This window comes from Carettochelys insculpta, chromosome 6, assembly GCF_033958435.1.
Source record: "Carettochelys insculpta isolate YL-2023 chromosome 6, ASM3395843v1, whole genome shotgun sequence".
NCBI lineage: Eukaryota > Metazoa > Chordata > Testudines > Carettochelyidae > Carettochelys > Carettochelys insculpta.
Window position 1 is genome coordinate 45,482,727 of NC_134142.1, and position 18,917 is coordinate 45,501,643.

General features: G+C 41.6%; 1 protein-coding gene across 3 annotated transcripts in view; it reads right to left on the minus strand.

Annotated features, from left to right (window-relative positions):
- The window catches only part of MIPOL1 (mirror-image polydactyly 1), a 300,707-nt gene that overhangs the window by 78,780 nt on the left and 203,010 nt on the right, over positions 1 to 18,917 (minus strand). For all 3 annotated transcript variants that reach the window (XM_074998812.1, XM_074998811.1, XM_074998813.1), the window contains one exon: positions 15,007 to 15,101. In XM_074998812.1, coding sequence (XP_074854913.1) covers positions 15,007 to 15,101 — 95 coding nt within the window. The remainder of the gene's footprint in view (positions 1 to 15,006; positions 15,102 to 18,917) is intronic.

An 18,917-nucleotide genomic window follows, 5' to 3' on the forward strand; every position in this document is an offset into this window, starting at 1 on the left:
CGGCGGCATTATGCCACAAAGACATGAGGTATAAAGCTGCTGTCGACACATTCTGTCAAAACAAAAGCTGTGTGGACACCAGGGAGCAGGGGTGGAGATGTGAGTTTCTCTCAACAGACAGGGTGCCCAGGACAACAGGCAGCCCTGTCTGCTGTGCTTCTGGGAGCCTGTTTTGTCAAGAGAGTGGCTGGGCAGTCGAGCCGCTGTCGACAGAGTAGAGAGCTCTCCTGATTGGCTTTTGTGCGTAGCCGCACTCTGTTGACAGAAGTTTTATTGTGAAATCTCTTCTGACAGTGACTTCTGTCGACAGCGCATTGTAGTGTAACCGTAGTCATTGAGAATAAACCATGACATATCACATAGTATCCCACACAGGTGGTACCTGGGATTTTTTAAAAATAATAAAAGACAAACAAAACACTCAGCATTTCCTTACACTTCCGTTGTTCTATATGAGTTATGCTATATCAAATTGCAGTGGGTTAGGCTCCTTCACATGAAGGGAAAAGCTCCAAGACACATAATATTGTGTCCCACTGCACAACGCACGTAGACAAATACCTCCTCTTCATTCTGGTAGAGCAGAAAAAGAATCTTTCTCACTTGTGCCCTGAAATTATAAATATGAGAAGAATATTTGGAGCCAACATGTCATGGAAAAGTAGTCAGAATGTGAAAGAAAAGTGTTTACGGTACTGAAAAGCATACCACAAAATCAGAATGAAGAATAAGAACTATAAATATATAATGAATTGATATAATTGACCTAGTATTTTTATTATTTCTTTATTATTACAACCACACTAAAAGTTGTTGAGATGGGCCTAGAAGGCAGAGGAGAGAGGACAGGAGGCTGGGAAGGAGGAGGAAAGCGAGTCAATCTTTAAAAATAGTTTTTTTAATTAAGATTTTTAAATTTTGACATTTTTCCGCATCAGCTTAAACAACTGAGAAGTTGAGGAAGCAGGCAAACAAACAAACAAACAAAAAAAAAAAGAAAAGAAACATCTAAGTACACGAGCCAGCCAGTGCTGAGTTACACAGTTTTGCATATTCACATACTACTGAGAAATAGCTGTACATTAATTATGCAAATCCCAAATGTCTAATACAACGATTGCCAGCCAATTCAAACCCAGTCAGGGTATGTAATTTTTCAGTAAACATACAACTATACACTGTCAGAGTCCCTATAATCAGTACATAGGGAATTGTGTATCTGGGCACAAAATCCTGTAAGTAATCAATCAGCATAGAAGTCACAAACTAAGATGGGCAGAGAAATCTCATTTGTGTATAACAACCCATAATTTGGACAATGAAGCTATAAAATATAAGTAAATTGCACATGTATCATTGTACAGAGAGTCTAAATTTTGCAAAGAGTGCAAATGCTACCCTGCAAAGCAGCTTCCTTCTGTTATTTCTCCTGTAATAGTTTGTTTCTCTTCTACAACTGGAATGAAAATCTCATCCGTCTCCTTTACACTACGCTTCTACTTCTGTCACTTAAAGAAACTGACAAAAATTTTGAAACCCTTGTTTTACAAGCCTATCAATTTTAATCTTTGGGAAGCTCATCCAAGATAGATTGCACAGAAATATACAAACCTACATAAAATTAATTGTTTTTGAGACTGTTTGCTCATGCCACTTAACCTATGAATCCGAGCTTAACTGAAGAATCAGAAACTGACTTTATGGAAATACCCTTGGAGTGACTACATCACAAAATTAGGTTAAGGAAATACAACAGCAAGAGAAAATGAAGGGCAAAAAGAAAGCTGTTGAAGTGTGGAAATAGTACCTGTAGCTGCTGTTGGATTAAAATGATAATAAATCTCATTAGCTGTACTTAACTCTTAAAAGTAACAGGACTAATTCTTTTATTATTTACTACAAGCCCTAACTGCTAAGATATAGGAGGCCTTCCACTGAGGTTATCATGATGTGGTTTTTGAAAACTATCTGACAGATGAATCAAGCTAGCTTCTCTGCTCTCTGCCTGGCTATTAATAGAACATAGGTTTTAATGACTATGCAGTATGTAAATCCCTGCACTCTCAATTGCTACTTGCTCTCCGGAGTCACCACCCATATGCCATCAACAAACATGGCTGCCTCAGCTTTTCTTTCCATGCCAGTGACAGATTTTAAAAAAAGATATGATAGGACTGTTAGTTGTAAACCAGTTGTATTACCTGAAGAATGTCTGCTCTTCAGACAGTTTGATACAATAAAATGAAACTTCTTTCTGTTAATTAGAGCTTGCCAAAATGTTTTGCATTTTTGATATTTCAGTTAGAGACCACAGATGTTTTGGATAGACAAAATGCGGAAGGTAATGTCTCTTTTATTGGATCAACTTTTGTTGATGAAAGAGACAAATGTTCAAGCTTTCACAACGCCCTTTTCAGGAAGAGCTCTCTGTGACTTGAAAGCCTGTCATCACACCAACAGAAGTTGGTCCAATAAAAGATATGACAGTTTCTGTGACCTGGCTTCCTCTTGCCCCATGTTTGCTCTTTCTGTGTGGCTCCCCCTATTCCATTCAGCAGCCTGCCATCATCTCTATGGCTACATATACACTGCAGAGTTTTGTCAACAAAACTTGTGGAACATCCATGTTACAAAGGAGTTCCGTTGATAGTAAATTGATAGAATACAGCACTTCTGTTGGCAGCGTTCTCTAGTCCCCCTATAAGGCAGAACGTCTCTCTCGACAGATCTCTCTCGACAGAAGTTGGCATAGACGTTCCAGTGAGGCTTCTGTCAACAGAAAAGTCCTCCATGGCACCAGCCAGTTGCTTGGAAGGACACCCTGTTCATAGTGAAAAGAGCACTATGGTCCCTGCCTCCAGCCATTCTTAAAGGCACAGGGAGCCCTGGAAACCCTGTGGCAAGAAGCTGAGAGCGTGAAAGCAGCAAAGGCATCGTCTCTGCTCCCCACACACCCTTGCAGCCATTCCTGATGACACAGCCTACACAGATGGCCAAAAGCCAGCCACCCCATGATGCCCTACGGGGAACAGCTGGAGTGGTTCCAGGACCCACACTGGTGTACAAAATGTCAGGCCCCCTACTGGACCGGGCCTGAGATCAAGGACCTCCTGGCTATGTGGGCCCCGGAACTTCTTTTGAGCAGCATGGTACTATGGAAGGTTGACAGGAGGAGCGCTCCCATCGACCTCGTGCCATGAAGACAGGCATGGAAGCCGACAGCGGCAAAGTCGATTTTTGGTACACAATTGGTGCACCAAAAATTGCGTAGTAGCCGTCAACCTTCCAGGTAAGTGTAGACGCAGCCTCATTCATGCCAAAAAAGAGGCAGAGCTTCAGCTGTGAAAAGCCACCCCAACAAAAACCAGCTCTATATCTCCTAATTCCAACACTTGAAATCTAGCATCCTCAGACATTCGTATTCTTGTGGATGTTAAATAGGAAGTCTTGACAACAATCCTGTAGTAAAATGTGAAACGCGAATTTCTATATTCTTTTAAAAAAAAAGGTAAAATTAAAAGAAACTGCTTCCCCAAAATTGGCATAGGTCATGCAAGTAAAATTATGCAAATGAAAGAAAAATATATTTGTTAAATTCAAACACAAGGACAGTCTGAGAGGATGAACAGTAATGTAACTCTTCTCCATAGTGGAAAATTGATTATTCTAACACATTCTTCATTATGTCAGTGAAGTTTCTATCATTTGCATTAATCCTCAGCCTAAAGGATACAGTTGTGAAAGAATTAGAATAACTCAGTAGGGAACACTAACTCGGAACTGTTATGCAAATTTTGTGCTCAGACTCACATTTCCAGGTTATACATCAGAAACTGCCATTTGGCTTCTGAGTCACAATATAAGAAAAATAAACAGTCAGAGAACTCGCCTAACTTCATTCTGAGCCAACTTTCTTCTGGTTTGTATAACTGAATTTGATTCCTGTTACAGATTTATAAAGGTAATTTCTCTTTCCTTCTAAATTATGTCGGAGTCAATTTTTGCTCATCCTCAGTTTTGAGAAAACAGAAATTCATTCTGAAATAAATGATCAATGTTGGTCTTTCAATAAGTTACTTTTCTTTCCTTCCTGAAACTCATTCCCTCTAGGAGCTGCTCTCCATGTTATTTGCTTGGGAATATGGCCTGCAACAGTAGCGTCTGGCAGAGAAACAAATAATAGTTTTTAAACAACAGCAACCTGATCACATGACATACACAGAGAAGAAAAAGAAGCACAGCTAGGGGTACAAATATTGAGATATTTAGTTGCGTGGAAGGGAGGGACGATAGGATTTAGGGTCTGCACACATTTGGTATCAGGGGAAATTGGGAGAGAAATACTTCCCCACTAAATTAAACAAAAAGCTGATCTGGGAGAGAGCAGCAGATGCCTTGCTATTGGGGAGACAGAGAAGGGGTGTATAGGGGAATATTGCTGCTTGAGAAAGGGGCAGTATTCTATCCAGGGTCAGTGCCAGTTTGGTTATAAAGACACCCAGGAGAGGTGAAGTAACTTTTCTCCTTTATACCACATGGACCAGTTGCCTCTGTCTCCTCCCCCCTTGTTAGTGAAAATACAAGGATTTGTGCCAGCAAGGATATGCTGTCGTTGAGGGGAAAAAAACAAAAAACAAACAACAAAGAAAACCACAGCACTAAATCTCAGATATGTTGTCTGCATGTTTCGGCTTGAGCTACGGTTCTAAAAAAGAGACATGAAGATGTTCTGGCTCAGGCTCTGAAGTCCACCCGACTCTTTGGACTCCCCAAGCTCCAGTCCAAGGTGAAATGTTTACACAGCTATTTTTAGTGCTGTAGTGTTAATCCACATCTGCAGACCTGAGTGCTGAGATTTGCTAGAGTTCTGGGTTTTCTTTGGCTACATCTTCACTACCCCAGAAGACCAACCTACTCAGAGTTGATCTGGGGTTCAATTCTGCGCGTCTAGTATGGACGCACAAAATCGACCTCTCAGGGGTCACAGTCGACCCCTGTACTTCTCGCGACACACGAGGAATAAGGTCAACCAGAGAAACCCTCACATCAACCTTCCCCAGTAAGGACAGCCAAGTTAGCTGAACTCAGATACATCAATTTTAGCTAGGCAATTTCTGTAGCTAGAACTGCATATCTGTGGTCGACTTACTTTGCCTACTATAGATGTAGCCTTTCTGAATATACCCTAAGTTTCTCCATTCCCGTCCCCTGTCCACTAGTACAGATGAGTCACGACTCCCTATCTTCTGTGAATTTGGGGATGGGAGAAAAGCAGTGGAGAGGAGGAGAAAAAAAATCAGACAGTTTTCCTTCTAATACTACATCCTTTGGCTTCTGACAGGTTAGAGGAGAGGAGCAATCTGTTCCTTTAACAAAACCAGATGTTTGGCTTTCAAAAGTGCTTCAGTTCCTTCCCCACTTTATAGATGAATGTGCACACACAAACCTGATCTCCTTCCACAGCAATTTTACCTCATGATTATATGACTGTGATGAAAGTACTTCATCAGTTAGAGAATACAGAGAAAAATCAAGCCCTTTGCATCAAACAGTAGAGTCTCACCATTTGTGAGGGTTCAGTGTTAAGAACTCTCACGAATCTTGAATTTTGCAAGTAGCATTTTACTCCCTCGTGAAGACAGGGAACTTGACAGGGATTGCCTGAACTGCCACTGCAGCAGCTGGAGCTGAGGGCTCCAGCTATTGCCACAGCGTTTAGGCAATCCCCCTGTCAAGGTGGAGGGAAGGGAGCCCTCAGCTCCAGCTGCCACTCCTGCAGTGGGTCAGGCAACCCCCCTGCTCGTGAATAACTGAATTCACGAATGTTAAAGTCGCGAATGTTGAGACTGCTGTATATGTAAGTAAGGATACACATATGTATGCACTCATAACTAGGTAGGTGTGTATATGCACCCACACACCCACTACACTCCCTTCCGCGCTGCTGTCCTATACATGGTATGCAGTCCTGTAGTTCCCGTACTGGGGACTGTACTAGTCAGATGTCACCGCTGTGGCATCCTGACGTGTGTCCTCCATTAATGATGACAGTCACTCACACAGCTACGTGTTTGGCCCCCCTGTGTGTTGTGTTTGATTACTCATGTAGCTAACACAGCAGACTCTGAGAGAACCTCCCAAGGACCACCAGCTCAGATGAGGATCGAAGGCACCAGGACAGGTTTACTGTAAATGAAGTAAAGTAACACCTTCCCTGGATTTGATGTCTACAGGTAGGCAAAGAATTTGTGCCCATGACAATGAATGTGACTCAGTCAGTGACATGGGATCCTTCACGGCCCCCTCGGTTGGACCAAGACAACTCTTTGGGGTACATTTTTATTCTCAGGTACAAACAAGTTACACATCACGCATGGTGAAGGGAGCTGCTGAGAAACACCTCGTGCTTCTGAGGTCTTGACCAGGGTAACTTTGATAATCCTTTTAGGATCAGGGCAGTGAGGTCTGTGGTTGCTGAGGTCCGTGGTTTTGGCAGGCATTAGGCCACTGGAAATTAAGATGATACAGAACTTATGTCCGCACTGAGGAAAAGAGGTAAGGGAACTGTGAAATATAACTAACCACATGTGTTTATTTCATAAGCTGCCCAGACCATATGCAACATTTGGGCCTAAAGGCATGCTGTAGTGTACTGAGCCCACCATAAGAGGACAGTTATGATATTGGCTGGGGCTCACCCATGCTTCAGGGCTGAAGCTATTCACATCCAGAGTAGGTATGCAGTGAAATATCACCTTTGCACTCATTGACAGGCAAGGGCTGGGATCCCACATGGACCAGAAAGAAAGTAAAGAGGGAGGTGACCAAGGTATTTCCGTAACCTGGGTATTCAGCGATGTGGCATTGGGACATCTGGTAGAATCAGCCGGAAGCTCCCAGGTATGATGGGGCACATTGGTCAGATGGAGGTACTAACGTATGGCTTCAGTTTGTAAGGGCATAGATTTGGCAGGCAGCATAGTTTGGTGCAGGCCTAGCTGTTGGCACCCCCGGCCGGTTTCCTGTGCAGTTAAGGGAATAAAAATGAGTGGTCTCCGGCAAGAAAAGACATGGGATTTTGGTGATGGATGCTGGGCTCAAGCGATAGGGTGAGACCTTGTGAGTTTCATGGGCACAGGTTGGCACTCTGCTGTACCTTCTAGCTCTCTCATGTGGGAAAGGGTGCTTGGACTCAGGCAGAGACGAGCCCTGAAGATAGGCTGAAGAATACCTATCCCAAACTGCAGGTTTTGTGGTAAGGAGTCCTGTAACTTCTAAGTTAGGCACTACATCAAAGTAGCCAACAGAGAGTTGATACACATTTTCCCTTACTTCAAAGATAACTTTGAACCAGGGAGCCGAACTTCAAAGTCCTTACTCCATTCCCAGTTTAACTTCGAAGTAGGGTGTGTGTAGACTTCAAAGTTATTTTTGCAGTGTAGACACAACCTATATATGGTATTCATGTTGTTAATAATTTAGCCATACATTTATGCTGCTCCCAGGCACAGCTGGATTCGTGAACAAGCTAAGTAAGCTACACTTTAGGGCCTCAGATTATAAGAGGTCAAATGATTATGTGACAGTCTCATCTTTCATAAAAAAACCAAGAAAGCTTCCTTCACGGCTGCAGAAGAAAGCTTGAAACATGAACCAAGTATGTGTTAAAGGCTCTGAAACCTGAACACAAAAAACTAGAGTATTGCACAGTTGGTTGTTTCCATAGATCAAATGTAGTAAACACTCCAGGGCCACACTGCACTGCTCACCCAAGTTCTATGTGAGACCCTTCCCCAAATCTCTCTATTTCAAGGATTTCTTGCAACCACCCGCAGTTCTGTGTACCCTTCTATCACCACCTTCTCCAGTTATGATTGTGTCCTGTGTGCCCTTTCCCTTCCCCCTCTGTCCCCTGCATCCCTAATTCTCCTTTTCTCTGTCATGTCAGGGGCTGTATGTGCCCTCACCTCCTTCACAACATGACAAGGATGCTGTCCCCCAGACCTCCTTATCATTCCCTCTTCTTTCCCCGCCAGGCCAGGCACTTTGTGTTAATATTCATTCTTTTTCTGTATGGAAGAAGTCTTCCAGGGTGTCAACATTTTTAAGTGTACTCGGAGGATGGGCACAGCTGAGATGAGGGAATGTGAGGAAGAACTTGCTAATAGCCATCATCAAGCACATCTTTGATCTCTAGGTAATGACAGACTTGATTAAAGCTGCTGGATCTGCTAGTCAGATGTCAGGGGCTCTGTGTGCCCCCCATTTTCACCTTTAAGTTTTTTCAAATTTCAACAAGATCAGTATGGTTCTGGCTAAAATACCTAGAACATTTTCAGAAAATTTTAAACTGATCTGATTCAGGATTCAATTTCGTTTGAAGAAAAAGAAGCAGAGTCAGAGAATTGCCATTAAGCTGAAATTCCTTGCTTCACTTGGCCAGAAAGAATTCCAAAATTTATTATAATAAAAAAAATATCTGAACAAATGTTGTGATATTTTTGAGGCCTGATTCATGACGATTGATGCCTGGAGTTGCCACATAACTTGGACGGCCTCATCTGAACTCTGCCTGCTAATTCATCCCTCTCTACATGGGATACATGTAACATTGCAAACTTTAACAGCTTTGGACAGCTAGCATGTAAATAAAACCATGTGTGTTTCCAATTTTGTTCTGAAATTTAGGTTTCCTTTTACACTCTTTCCCTCGAGAAAAGCCCAGTTTCCAGACTGTAAAATATTTCAGCCCTAGACTAGTTATACAATCTCTTATGACCCTTCAATGAAAGAAATAGCTATCATACATAGACCACTGGAGAGGGGAGATCTCCAGCTCTTCAACAAAAACACAAAGTACTTGCTAGTTGTAGCCCCATTAGATCATAAGATAATGAGACTGAAAGAACTACATTTTATGTGTACAAAAGCTTTTGACATATTTTAGAGGTTTTACCAATTGTATTAGTTATATTTTACTCTTCCTCAGAGGCCTTTTATGCTGGATTTATGTTAATGAGCTTGGCTTTACAGGTGAAGGGAGAGAAAAATTCAACTCAGTAAATTTTTTAAGAACTCAAAACATTTCGTAAATATTGTGCACATCCAAATAAGCACTATAAAAATTTTATTTCCACTCTGGCACTCATTTGGGACGATCTGCAAAATCAACCTGTAGTTCTGTCACTAGCAAGTATGGTGACCATCCCAAACTCATATTGATAACACTATTTTCAGTGTATGTGTACACATTATATGTGTTTGCACATCTTCAGAATTTGGTCAATTTCTCTCACTGTTTAATTGCATGAGAGATGCCAACACTTTCTAGATTCAGCCCTGACTCTGTGAGCACCATGAGATCATTTACTTAACTGTTTACATGGCACTGTAAACATCTTGTCCAACTCCCCAAGTAACACTGATGGAAGCTGCATGACATTGGGACAAATTATCTATCACCTTGACTTCACCAAAAATTTAACAGCAATGCCTAGAGAGGAATACAACGAAAAAGCATCAGACAATTTGTATACAGCAGCCAAACAGTGGGGGGGCTAGAACTAGATGAACAAAAGACAGCAATAACAGAACTATCAAAAATCAAGAAATAGGTTAAATTAGTCATTTATGAGGTAGACATTGAACAAAGAGAGAGCTCCTGCTTATTTGGGTTCCATTGTAACACACAGCAGCCACTGGGATGAAAATATCATTGAGTGAATACCTACAGCAGCAGAAAGTTTGTGCACTTGAATAATAAATAAATAAATGCTTGGAACTTCAAGTCAGTGTCCATGACAGATATGAGCAGGTAACAGATACATTACCTAATGGTTGTGAAACATCAGTACCTACAAATTTTCTAGAGCAAATGCTGCAAACATTTGAAATGAAGTGCCTGTGTCAGATTTGAGGCATGATGAGACTAGACAGACTAAGAAATGGCAACTTCAGAAGAAGAGCCAAAGTGTAGTGCGCTGCTACAGTCATCAAAAGGCACCAACTGCAATGGGTTGGCCATGTTGCTAGAATGACCCCGTACACGTTGCTGAAAATTAAATTAATCTCTATGGAAGAGAGACTCTGGAAGAAGTCTGCAGCACTGCACAACCACAGAATTAATGTTCTCCACTGATTTCCTCCCCCCTCTGGCTCCCGACAAGTAACTGATTCTAATGGGAAGGTGAAGGAAATCTCCACTTACACCTTTCTTTTACTCAGAATGGATGTGGTGCCAGAGTTGCAGACCAGAGCAGTCAGCCACAGAGAGGGAGGGGACAGTGGATGCTTTCCTCACAATGTCCTGACAGCAGGGCCAAGTGCAGAGACATGAAATATGGCAGGAGAAGGGGGAAATGGACAGAACAGGGAACACAGGGCTGGGGACACACACACTGGGGTTCAGAAGGGCTAGTGGCAGTACTAACCGAGGCAGGGGCACAGGAATTAATGGGATGACACCACTGAGCCAGGGGCTGAATGGCCATGGGAGTGCAGGGACACATGGGACACAGGCCAATATGCTTGACTAAATGGGGATCGATGGTGCAGGGACTCACAGCAACAGAGCACATGTGTTTGAACGGGAGAGGACAGGAGTCAGAGTCTGCACAGGGGAGACCCTAACAATTTCCCCCTCCAAAAATCCCCCTTTTCCATCCTTCTCCCACCCTCCACCCAACAATTTCCTAAGTTCTCTCGCAGGCTCCCTTTCCAGCAATTACTTCCCTCTCCCTTAACTCCTGTTACCCTTGACTCTCCCATGCTTTTACACTGCTTCTGAGAGGTGTGAGAAATACAGTTTTGTACTTCAGTTTAAACAAATTATTATTCAATGTAATTCAATTATTAAATGTCTAGTAAGGAATCTATTTGTTAAAAAAAAAATCCTGACGTTTTGATGTTGTTTGTATAGTTACTGAGATACTGGTTGACAGGTATTTTCAAATAAATTTCCAAAATGATATAAATTGGCATGATTGTATTGAGTTATATCAACAAATAAAATAAGCAGAATTTTAAAATACTGTGTGCAGAATTTTTAATTTCTTGGTGAAAAATTCTCCCTGGAATAAAGAGCATGGTGAGAGAGACCATGCACAATCAAGGACACAGTGGTACACATAAAAGCATCCAGGCAGTCCCTCAAATGGCATCTGCTGTCCTAGTGACCTTGGTGTGGGGAAAAGGAGATGATGATCACGATGATGACAATGATGAAGAATGGAGTGGGGCAGAGGGAGGAAGGGTTTGTCACTGGTACACCCGATAAGCATGTTAGTCAATGAAAATAATGAAATTTAATGTTTGATCAAGTCTGTAAATTCTTATCTATAGAAGCAAAAATGAAAACTATCATATCCTCTGTTCAAATGAACTTGTGCCCCACCTGTCAGCACAAAACTTCGTATGTGAGATTACTATTAAAAGTAGCATACCGTACACTGGGAAAACAAAACACATCCTCTAACAAAGATTTAAAGAGCACTGTTACTATGTAACACACTAAGACCTTGTTTACACTAGCCCCTCCATTTCTAAAAGGGGATGCTAATGAGACACATCGGGATATGCTAATGAGGCACTGCAATGAATATGCAGCACCTCATTAGAATAATGGCAGCCGCAGCACTTCGAAAGTGCCACTTTTGATTGCGTGCAGCTCGTCTACATGGGGTCCTTTTCGAAAGGACCCCACAGACCTCGAAATCCCCTTATTCCTATAACCACATAGGAATAAGGGGATTTCGAGGTCTGTGGGGTCCTTTCAAAAAGGACTCCATGTAGACGAGCTGCACGCAATTGAAAGTGGCACTTTCGAAGTGCCACGGCCGCCATTATGCTAAGGAACAGCTGCATATTCATTGCAGTGCCTCATTAGCATATCCTGATGTATCTCATTAGCATTCCCCTTTTGAAAGGGTGGGGCTAGCACAGGCATAGCCTAAATCTTGTTCTAATGGCATAGGTTTTCCTCTTTTCTCCAGAACAGAAAATACAAGGAAGCTTGGCAAATCAGCTCAGAAAGTTCAGTGTACTCTTTATGAGAGAAGACGACATCGTTACTACACCGGCTGAGTCTTGGAATGTAGTACTGCTAGTTTGTGACCAAAAAAAAAAAAAAATCACGTATTGAACTTGACTTTGATCCTGTTTCATTCTCCTCCTCAGTGAATTTGTTCAGGCCCAGACTAAGACCTATGGTTACCTACTGCTGTTATAAGATGTGTTATCCCTGAATGACTAAAAGAGGTAAAACCACAGAAATTTTTATTTTAACTTTGGGGAGTAAACTTAATTCCCCGTTTCTTTTCATTATTATACTGATTTCGAAAAAGTTTTGAAGGTAATATTAAAAGGTGCATTGTGGATTTTCTTGACGATACATAGGAATGCATGTGGGACTGTGGTTTTACTGTGCTAGAGAAAGTAACCACTTAAGATACTGAGGGAGAACTGGCATTCACTAGTCCCTATTAGGCAAGCTGAATCAAACTCTGGAAGATTGAATGTGGCAGGGTCGATCTTCCCTGTAGTGAAGCCATACCTCTAGTTACTAGGTGGTATTAAAAACTCTAAGGTCAGAGGATATGATTTTAATTTAGTTTATAATTCTAATAATATCATACTACATTAATCATAGATTATCACACACCATAACAAATTAGTACTAAAGTGTTGTCAGGTGAAATTAAAGGTCAGAACTTAGTTAACTATGTGGTATATTCAAACATGGATGCTGGCAAGTAAATAATATTCATATGACTGGGAGTTAAATATTTGCATCAACAGACAACTACCTATTGCCTATTTGTATTTGTGTTGCAGTGTAACTTTTAGGCTGTGTCTACACTTGCATTCTTCTTTCGAAAGAAGCATGCAAATGAGGGAAATAAAAATGCAAATGAGGTGGAGTTACATATCTAGCACCTCATTTGCATATTCTTTCAAAAGAGCTTCTTTCAGAAGAAGAAAAGCAGTGTAGACGTGGCTCTTTTGAAAGTAAACCTCATCTTCGAAAGAACACTTATTAATTTCCTTCTTCCATTTTATCCAGCTGTTTGTCAACAAATAGGAAGAAGGGTCCTTTTGAAGATAGGGTTTACTTTCTAAAGAGCTGTGTCTACACTGCTTTTCTTTTTTGGAAAGAAGCTCTTTTGAAAGAAAAATATGCAAATGAGGTGCCAGATATCTAAATCTGCACCTCATCTGCATTTTTGATTTTCCTCATATGCATGCCTCTTTCGAAAGAGGAATGCAAGTATAGACACAATCTTAAAGTGTACTCTGAGCCCTCATGTTTACAGACCAACTCTAAGCTGGAATTTTTGAAGTGAAATGACAAAGTAAATTCAATTATTTTTACTATTCTTCAAGTCCTCTCCAAGAGAATAATGCTGTTGCATAAATGCATTATTTCTAGTTTACTATAGCATATCTGTACACGGAGTACCAAGCAAATTAGTTAAAAGAAATACTAAGAGTCCTTGGCATTTCTATTGACTAATAACCAATGGAAAGTTATAATAATAATAATAATAATAATATATAGAGACATACCTCTCTCATAGAGCTGGAAGGGACCTTCAGAGATCATTGAGTCCAGTTCCCTCCACTCACAGCAGGACCTATCACCATCCCTCTGACAACTTTTTTTTTTTTCCAGATCTACTTATCCCAGACCCCTAAGTGGCCTCCTCAAGGACTGAGCTCACAACCCTGTGTTTCACAGGCCAATGCTCAAACCACTCAGCAATCCCTTCCCCTGTGAAATGCTACTGGAATTTAGGAATACTACTTGCTTTTGAAAATCTTCCTCAGGTGTTTAATAAACATAAGGAACATGGGAAGTATTAATGGCTACTAGAAACCTACAAATGGCATCCCCATCTCAATTGAATCATTGTGTAGAAATACAGAAGACATACAAGAAAAATGTGGCGTAGTTGCAGTTACATTTTAACTGCTACAAACCAGAACCCTTCCCTTTTTATGGTTAAATGAACATAGCATCAATATATCACTGCATTATTTCTACATGCCATGTCCCTTGCAATAACTCTACATTCAACTTTCAGATTTCCTTTTTGTACTAACATCAAGACTTCTGCATCTAACCTGTTGCCAGTGTTGCAGGCTGATAAACTAGGAGGTTAGAATGAAGAAAAGTCATAATACAACTGTTCCCCCCCTTTTTTTTTAAACTTAACTCCTTCACTGGACCACACAGCAGTTCCCTTAGAGACTAAACAAATCCAGTGATCCATGGAAAAGTTTTTCACAGGACTCTGAAATTAACAGGAGGATAGCAGTCCTCCCTTACTAACTACAGTAGTGGATAAGGCAATACAAATTCTGCACAAGTCTAGAAAAGAAATCACAGCTCTAGAATTCAACAGACTTTGTTTCTTAAATCAATGCAGACAAAGCTAGGGAAATGCTAGGGACAATCAAGTAAGAAATACGCTCTGCACAGGGGTTCCGGAATAAACGGTACAATGGGGGTGCTCAGAGCCACTGAAGCAAACTGTATATGGTGGAAACTACTTCAAGCCAGGATCACCAGAACCCCCAGCATCCCTCGTCTGTTTGTATTTTAGCGAATGCACTTTTTAGTTATGCACATCATAACTTTTTTGAATTTCAAGAACTCTGAATGAGAGTTACTACACAGGAAAAAAAAAACCTCAAAACAATGAACAGCTGGACAATTGAAACAAAACTACATTAGATACTTCATGGCACTGGGTCATTGTTAAACAACAATAGCAGAGGATGACACCTTGCATTCTGGAATGGGGCTGAGAGTTTAGAAAGGTGGAAAATCTAGGGAAAAAATCTGTTAATTTAACACTCTATGGAATTTAAGGTCCTGATTCATTAAGCCAGTTATACGTGTTCTTAACAAATACCTAAGCAATAACGTCATTTCCTCACTTACAGTCATAAAGGCATGCAGAAAATTTCCCCTATTAGTCACCACATTAATAATATAAATTTTACCTGTAATAAACACGCAGTGTCTGAATTTCTTCTTCTAGTTTTTCATTCCGTTGAATGGCAGACTCTCTCTCTTGCTGCACAGCTAGCAACCTTGCCTGTAAATAGATGGGTGGCAATAATTTAAAAGAAGGCTGTGCTGTTTTAAGCACAGTTAAAAAAAATATAACAATCCTTTATGTTTGTTAATTTCAGCTCTATTGTAGGCTTAATTACACATAAAAGTTAGTCCCCTGTAATAGTACTACAACATTCTTAGTATACTATTGTAAATATTTTGTAAGTACAGATATCATTCAGTGCACTAAACAAATTTTCTTACTTTTCCCTACTGCTTTTCTGTATTTTCAGTTCCCATATTAATTTCCTTCTTCCATTTTATCCAGCTGCTTGCCAACAAATATATTTACATGGTATTCAGAACACTAAATCTTGAACTAAGGTACTGCTGTTACAGAGCTAAGTCAGGGTATTGACCAGGTTCTGTGACTGTCTAAGCGCAGGTCTACACTACTCCAGACCATCAGCCCTCTCAGGGTCAATCTTCTAGGGTTCCATTTTGTGCATCTAGTAGAGATGTGCGAAATCACCCTCTCAGAGGTTGCAGAAGACCCCTGTATGCCTCATGAGAAGCAAAGAGTGAGAGAGATTGATGGCAGAGTTTCTCCTGGCGACCTTCCCCAGTGTAGACAGCCAAGTTAGCCAAGTGCAGATGCATCGATTTTAGCTATGCAATTACCATAGCTAGAATTGTGTATCTGTGGTCTACTTTCTTAGCTCGTTGTAGACATAGCCTGAGAAGAAATCAGAAGAAATAAGTGTATGCATATATACTATAGCACTACAGGTTAATCATGCTGAATATTTAAAAATCTAGTACTATTAATGATATAGGACTCCCTGGAGCACTCAAGCTTCATTTATTTAATATCTCACAGGGTGATTAGCTGATTTAACTACAACTAAGACTGGGCTTTCACTGCATTTCTATTGTACGTGTAAGCCTGAGCAGTGGGCAGGCTTCCCTCCCATTTAATATAATTTTTTCATATATTGTATGTTATACAGCTAATTACCAGAAGCCATAAGTGTGATGTAGTGGTGGGTGGATATTTGTGTGTGACAGGCTCAGCAGCTCACACAGGCTGTGGATGACCTCTTGCTGTCTGTAATCTACGTTGTCAGGTAACACCTCTGCCCATGAACAAAGAGTGTGGTGGAACCCAGCTGGTTTTGAATTAGAGGCTGGCAGTTAGTGTGGGATAGCTGGAAGGCAGTTGGCCTGTGCTGAGAGGAGAGAGACTAAGAAGGGGGCTACACCCTAGATGGGGGCACCCTTCAGGCCTCTTCTCTCCAAGATGGATTGGAATGACTGTTTCTCCCTGCTATACTGAAAACTCTGTACTATGCTATGTGACTGTTGACTAATAAACATCCTGTTCTACCCACTGAGTGACGATCACTTCTGGCTGCAGATGGGGTGCAATGCTTGGGGACCCCTGAATCCCATTACAATAGGATATAAAACCAAAAAGTGTGCATGTGACTCCTTACCGCATTACCATGTGTGAATTCTGTCAGTGCCTCTGGCCTGGCATCCACCAATTCCCTGAGGCTACAAAAATTTTTCTCAGTAAGTTCTAGATATGATAGATGAGCGATGAATGCATGGAGTAGAAGGATATGCTTCGGGCACTGGACAGGGACTCAAGAGATCTAGGTTCAATTTCTAGGTTGGCAAGACTCTGTATGATCATGACCAACTCAACCTGTCCGTGCTTCAATTCCCCCTCTGTAAAAATTGTCATAATGCTACTTCCGTTCATCCACCTTTCTTTTGTGTATCAGGCAATAGCTCTTCAAGACATTAGCCACCTTTTACCATTTACATGGACAGTGCTCGGATGAAAGAGAGGCCCTGAACTCAGTTGGACTTGTGGGTGCTACTGCAACGTAAACAAATTATAAGAAGGTATTAATTGAATAACAAGCACAGGCTGTTTTACAAAGTACACTCTTTTAGCCTTGAACATGAAGCATGTCAATGCTTAACCTCTCAGGAATACAGATTTAGAACTCCTGATGCTATGTAGCAATGCAGCTGCATTAGCACTTGGAAGCTGACAAGCCCTAACTCGTGACACAATGAGGTTAAAATTGAACCGTTTAAGTCCTGAGCCCAGTGCTGGTTACAGCTTTGCAAACAGAACTCACAGAACACATAAACCAAGTTATTTTCTACAATTATACCATAGCATAGGTGAAACAACATACTTAAAAATTGGAAAAAACCACACTTGAGTCAAAGTAGGTGGTTTGTTCTAGATGCCAATAATTAACATCCTTGCCAATTTTCAGCGTACTGTGAAGTGCGATTGAAATTGTAGACTGGAAGGAAATGTTTACAGGCAACACACCTACGCATACAGAAATTAACCGCAAGTCTCTTTTGGGGGATTATGCAGAAAATATGCCTAGGATTCAATTCACACTTTTCAGGACAAAGTTCAGAAGACAGCAGCACAGGGCAGGAGGACTTAGCAGAAAGAAGGGTGAAAGAGAGAGCAAGAGGAAGCACCAAGCAGAGAGGGTACTAATGTGAGAGACAGGTTCAAGTTCTCACTCCAGCACTTTAGGGGTGGTCTTTCTCCTCAGTTGCAGCTGGTAGAGCTATTTCACTTGCATAAACAATTAAATATTCAGACGGCCACAGAAACACTTATTCTATAGCTTTGTTGTTATAAGCAGGGCTGTCGAGAGACTTTGTTGGGCCCTGAGGGAGCCTGCTTCTGGGCACGTGGAGGGGCGGGTCCTTGGGCAGAAGGGAAAGGGCTGGCAGCTAGCCTCCCTCAGCCAGCCCTTCAGTGCTGTCAGGTGATGCGTCACCCTGGGTGATGCTGAGGTAGTCTAAGCCCTGGGCCCTTTTAAATCACTAGGCCCTGGACAGTGTTTCCTTGTAAGCTAAGCTCTCACCAGGAGAGATTCTGGTGCTGCCCAACTGATTAGCAAAGCACCCTCAGCCAGCAGCATGTGTTCCTATTGGTGGTGCACATCCACGTGTCTGAGTGTGCATAACAAAATTTATTCTGCTCATGCAAGATAAAAAAATAAAGGAGGGAACACTGGTCCTGGGGCAGCTGTTTGCTTCACCCATCTCCCAAGTTGGTGGCCCTGGTTACAGTGCTCACCTGGGATGTGGTAGACTTAGGGTCAAGCCCTTGTTCTGACCAATTTGGAGCTTCTATAGAGGAAGACAAAGTCCTGAAGACTGTTTCATTAGTGGACAGACTCAGCTGTTTACGCCCAGTATAGCTGTGGGGTGATGACAATGTATGAGTCTAAGCTAACTTTCCAGCCTTTTAATCTTGCAGCTAAAGGAAAAGTGGCTGCACGTGGCCAGCAGAGAGCTGCCCTGCCTTACAGCACTGTCTTCTGGCCTAAGTGTGCTGTATCCAGGCTCAGCACCCACTTTCCCACCTCCAAGATATGGAGGGAGGAGTGGGGTGCGCACTGCATTTATACTCCACTAGCAGAAGGTCTATTAAGAGCCCTAGGCTAGCGGTGGAATTCGCCCTCCCTCACAGCAGACATAAGCAGAAATGAAGCTACTGCTGGCTTGAGTATCAGGGCACCGTAACTGACTTTTGTGCCCAGCCAAGATCTGGAGCAGGACAGCTCCAGGCTGCACCCCCTCCCACCCAATTAAGTGTCCATAAACATTTATGACTTTAAAAATAGCTGAAATATTTCAACATGATGCAAGGTTGTTACTATGTTCCAGCAATATAATTATGATTAAGTAGAGGAGAGAAGCAAGCATGGAAAATCAATGTTTATCTTACCTACGTGGCTGCAAATTTAGGAAGAAAAAAATCAAAGTGAAACCAAGATTCAACTATGTATATCCTAATGAC